At 31.2% G+C, this 4,018-nt stretch overlaps 1 protein-coding gene across 1 annotated transcript in view; it reads left to right on the forward strand.

Moving 5' to 3' along the window:
• Positions 1-4,018, forward strand: part of LOC111677836 (zinc finger protein sens) — a 27,107-nt gene that overhangs the window by 11,855 nt on the left and 11,234 nt on the right. Inside the window, exons 2-4 of the mRNA XM_023439034.2 lie at positions 394-1,147; positions 1,272-1,661; positions 1,992-2,173. Coding sequence (XP_023294802.2) covers positions 394-1,147; positions 1,272-1,661; positions 1,992-2,173 — 1,326 coding nt within the window. The remainder of the gene's footprint in view (positions 1-393; positions 1,148-1,271; positions 1,662-1,991; positions 2,174-4,018) is intronic.

Below are 4,018 nucleotides of genomic sequence, written 5' to 3' on the forward strand. Positions count from 1 at the left end.
TCAGTTCTAGTTCAGTTCTAGTTCAGTTCTAGTTCAGTTCTAGTTCAGTTCCAGTTCAGTTCTAGTTCAGTTCTAGTTCAGTTCTAGTTCAGTTCTAGTTTAGTTCTATTATTTTTATGTCCTTTACTGTACTTCCTTCCTAGTTACACATATGAATACAATTTTGAATTTTTGTTACACATACTAGTGTTAAAATTTTTATAGATTCCATTCACAAAATCAGGTGGATTTACTCTAACAAAAAATAGGGATGAAAGGGGGTAAACATGATTAATGATTTCATGGTCAATATTTAGCAAAACAAATGTTATTTCAGTAACTAACAGACAACAATAGAATCTATAAATAAACATCAACGTGAACTAAAATCCTGTTTCTTATTTTCACTTACAGATGAATTGGCTTTCAGCATCAATCGTCTTGTCAAGACTGAACATTTGCAGGCTCACACAGCAGCCGTTGCCGCAGCAGCAGCGGCGGCCGCTGCGGTGGCTGCCTCCAATAATCATACCCCCACAGCGGCCACAAAACTGCTAATGGAAGAAAACAACAATAATAATATAGCAATGTTAAGTAAAAATCATATTTTACAATGGAAACTTGAAAATAATGCGGCCCTACAACAACCACTCAACGCCTTAGAAGCAGAACGTCTCTACGAAAGGGCCTCACGTTCCCGATCACGCAGTTTATCACGTTCTTCCTCCTCACAAATTGATCTAGATGATGATAGTAATTGTAGACGTTCGCTACAATCACGTTCTAGATCACGTTCCAGTTCGGTGGAGTTGGAGGTGGACTCACCACCTGCTTCACCTATACCACGTAGACACATGTCGAGACCTTCTAGTGTAACAAATAGTAGTAGTAATAATCCAAATAGTGATTTGTTAATGCATAGTAGAACAAGTCCTAAAAAGTCTGAAATGTTTTCGGTATCAGCTTTACTGAGAAAAGATGATCCTCAAAAGTCATCAGGTTTAATACATCATCCCAATGCAGACCCTTTTGAGGCTTTAAGACAGGCCTATCCCACCAACTATGAGCCCGCCATGTTTCAAAGACCATTTCTATCGCCTGCCTTTCCCTTCTTTGCTGCCTTTGCCTTTCATCAGGGTCAACAGCAGCAATCTGGTTTGGGTTCTAGGTAAGTGTTGTGCTTTATGCATGAGAATTAAACTTATGAAGTTATATTATTAAGTTAATTACTTATTTTTTTTTTTTTGTTAAACCTTTTTGTAATTGTAATTTTTTTTCTTTCCATTTTCTAGTTATCATCCTGCCTCCCAAGAAGATCTCTTTAGATTGCGTAATTTAATGGTGCCTCTACAATCAACACAAAATGGTGCTGCACCCAATGCTGTTTCAGCGGCAGCCGCTGCTGCAGCTGCGGCTGGTGGTCATGCTACTAATGGTTTACCGCCAAATTCCCATTTGGGCCTGCCACATCCCTCCCATTTACATTTTCATCATATGGCCGCTAAATGGTCGGGTTTGCCACAATTCAGTGACCTGTATTCATGCATGAAATGTGAAAAAATGTTCTCCACCCCACATGGCCTTGAGGTTCATTCGAGAAGGACACATCATGGCAAAAAACCCTATGCCTGTGAATTGTGCAATAAGACCTTTGGTCATGAAGTTAGTTTAAGTCAACATAGGTTAGTAGACAAATGGACATACATGCATGCATTACATTTATATATGTATATGTAATTAAATATATTTTTATTTAAATACAAGTCTATGGTGGCTTTTGAGCATATTTAATTAACATACTAAAAATATTAAGGGTATTCACAAACACTAGCTAATAAACAAAAACCTATGTTTAAGCTTTTAGTAAAAAATATTCATCGTTTATTCTCTATATAAAATCTTTTACTTGTTTCAAAGTTTTTTTGTGAAGTGAATACCCTTATTATTCTATGACTATTCCGTTAGTAATTGTTTCTATTTTTTTGTTCTTCTTTATGTCTTTTTAATTACAGGGCTGTTCATAATGTTGAAAAGGTTTTCGAATGCAAACAATGTGGCAAACGTTTTAAACGTTCTAGTACATTGTCAACACACCTTCTAATACACAGTGATACCCGACCATTCCCCTGCAGCTATTGTGGTAAACGTTTCCACCAAAAGAGTGATATGAAAAAACACACATATATACATACAGGTAAGAATTAAAAATTGCATATTAACATAACCTAATTAAATAGAAAGATTTGCGGCAATTTTTAAGTTTTTGAGGTTTAGCAACATGTTGCTAAAGATGTTTGAATGTTAAATATCTAACAATGAGGATTTCTTAGGAATGGAAGGAATCTCGTTTAGATTTCTTGTTAGATAAATATCTAAATTAAGGATATAAGTATAGTATTTCAGCAACATGTTAGCCACAACATTTAATTTAAACATTTTCTTTAGCAACATTTCAATGTTATCAAACAATAAACAGAACTATATTTTCAAAGCAACATGTTGTCAATTAAAATTTTAATTATTTTTCAAAATTCAAAAATTATTTTGCTAAATAAACTTTTCGATAATTATTGCCTTAGCAACATGTTGCCAAGACAGTGTAATCGTTTTTTAATTCTTTAACGTAAAATAATGCAAAATATATACAATAATACTTGTAATATTGAGTGTAAACCCAAATTTTTAAAGCAACATGTTGCTAAGGTTTTTTAAGCTAATCATTATGTGATAGTTTACTGAATTTTGAGTGCTAAAGTAAAACTAAATTTAACAAAGTAAACAATGTTGTTAAATTAACTTTTTGTGTTCGTACTGTTTCTGCAACATGTTGACGAGAGAATTCAAAACTAATTGAATCATTAACATTAAAAAAAAATTATTTAAATTTAAAAACAACATTTAAAAATATTTCTTAATATGCTGTTGAAACTAACAGCTCTCGCAACATGTTAATATTGAACAACATCAAAATTTCCTCTACTTATTGAACTTTAAAGACTTTTTACTGAAATTTTTTCTATTTTTCCCTCAAAATTAATATTTAAACTACTTACAGCAACATTTAAATAAACTTTGTATATTCAAATGTTTCAACAACATGTTGGGCAACATATGAAAATCTTCTATATAAATTGTTTTCAATTTCAAGCCATAAGTTATTGCTTTTTTGGTTTTCTTCAATTAAGCAACATTTGAATTATTTTTGTTTTTTTAATTTCCTTAGGTTTCAGCAACATGTTGAGCAACATATGAACTTTTTCTTTTCATTTAAATTTACAATTTTAACCACGTTTTGCTGAATTTTTTAAAATTAAAAACTTCAAGCAATATCTTCAAACTAACAGCTCTCGCAACATGTTGATATTGAACAACATCAAAACTTCTTAATAAACTTTAATGACATTTTTTTGTATTTTACCTCAAAATTATTGTTTAAACTGCTTACAGCAACATTTTATTAAACTCTGTATATTCAAATGTTTCACCAACATCTTGGGCAACATATGAAAATCTTCTATATAAATTGCTTTAAAATAAAAACCACGGGTTATTGTATTTTCTTTATTATTCTTAAATTAAGCAACATTTAAATTGATTTTTTTATTTCCTTAGATTTTAGCAACATATGAACTTGTTCTTTTCATTAAATTTTTGAAATTTTAAGCACTTTTTGCTGGATTTTCTTTGTAAAGTAATATATAAACTGCTGCCAGCAAAGATTTAAATTCAATTCAAATGTTTCAACAACATGTTGGACAACAAATGTTTGTTTTAATTTCAATGTTTGTTTAAACTCTGCAACATTAAAATTGTATTTTCTTTCCAAATCGATTTTCCTTTAAAACACTTTAAAAACACAAAAATTTTAAATTATTTTAAATACCTACTTACACACACACACACGCCCAAACTTAAACATGCCAATGCTTTAATACTAAAACAAACACAACAAAAATCTTAACAAATCCAATTTAAAAATACATTAAATCCCTGATATGTTAAATCAGTATCTCTGCTACCGAGAAGCTGCCTGTACGAC

The sequence above is a fragment of the Lucilia cuprina genome, chromosome 2, assembly GCF_022045245.1.
Source record: "Lucilia cuprina isolate Lc7/37 chromosome 2, ASM2204524v1, whole genome shotgun sequence".
NCBI lineage: Eukaryota > Metazoa > Arthropoda > Insecta > Diptera > Calliphoridae > Lucilia > Lucilia cuprina.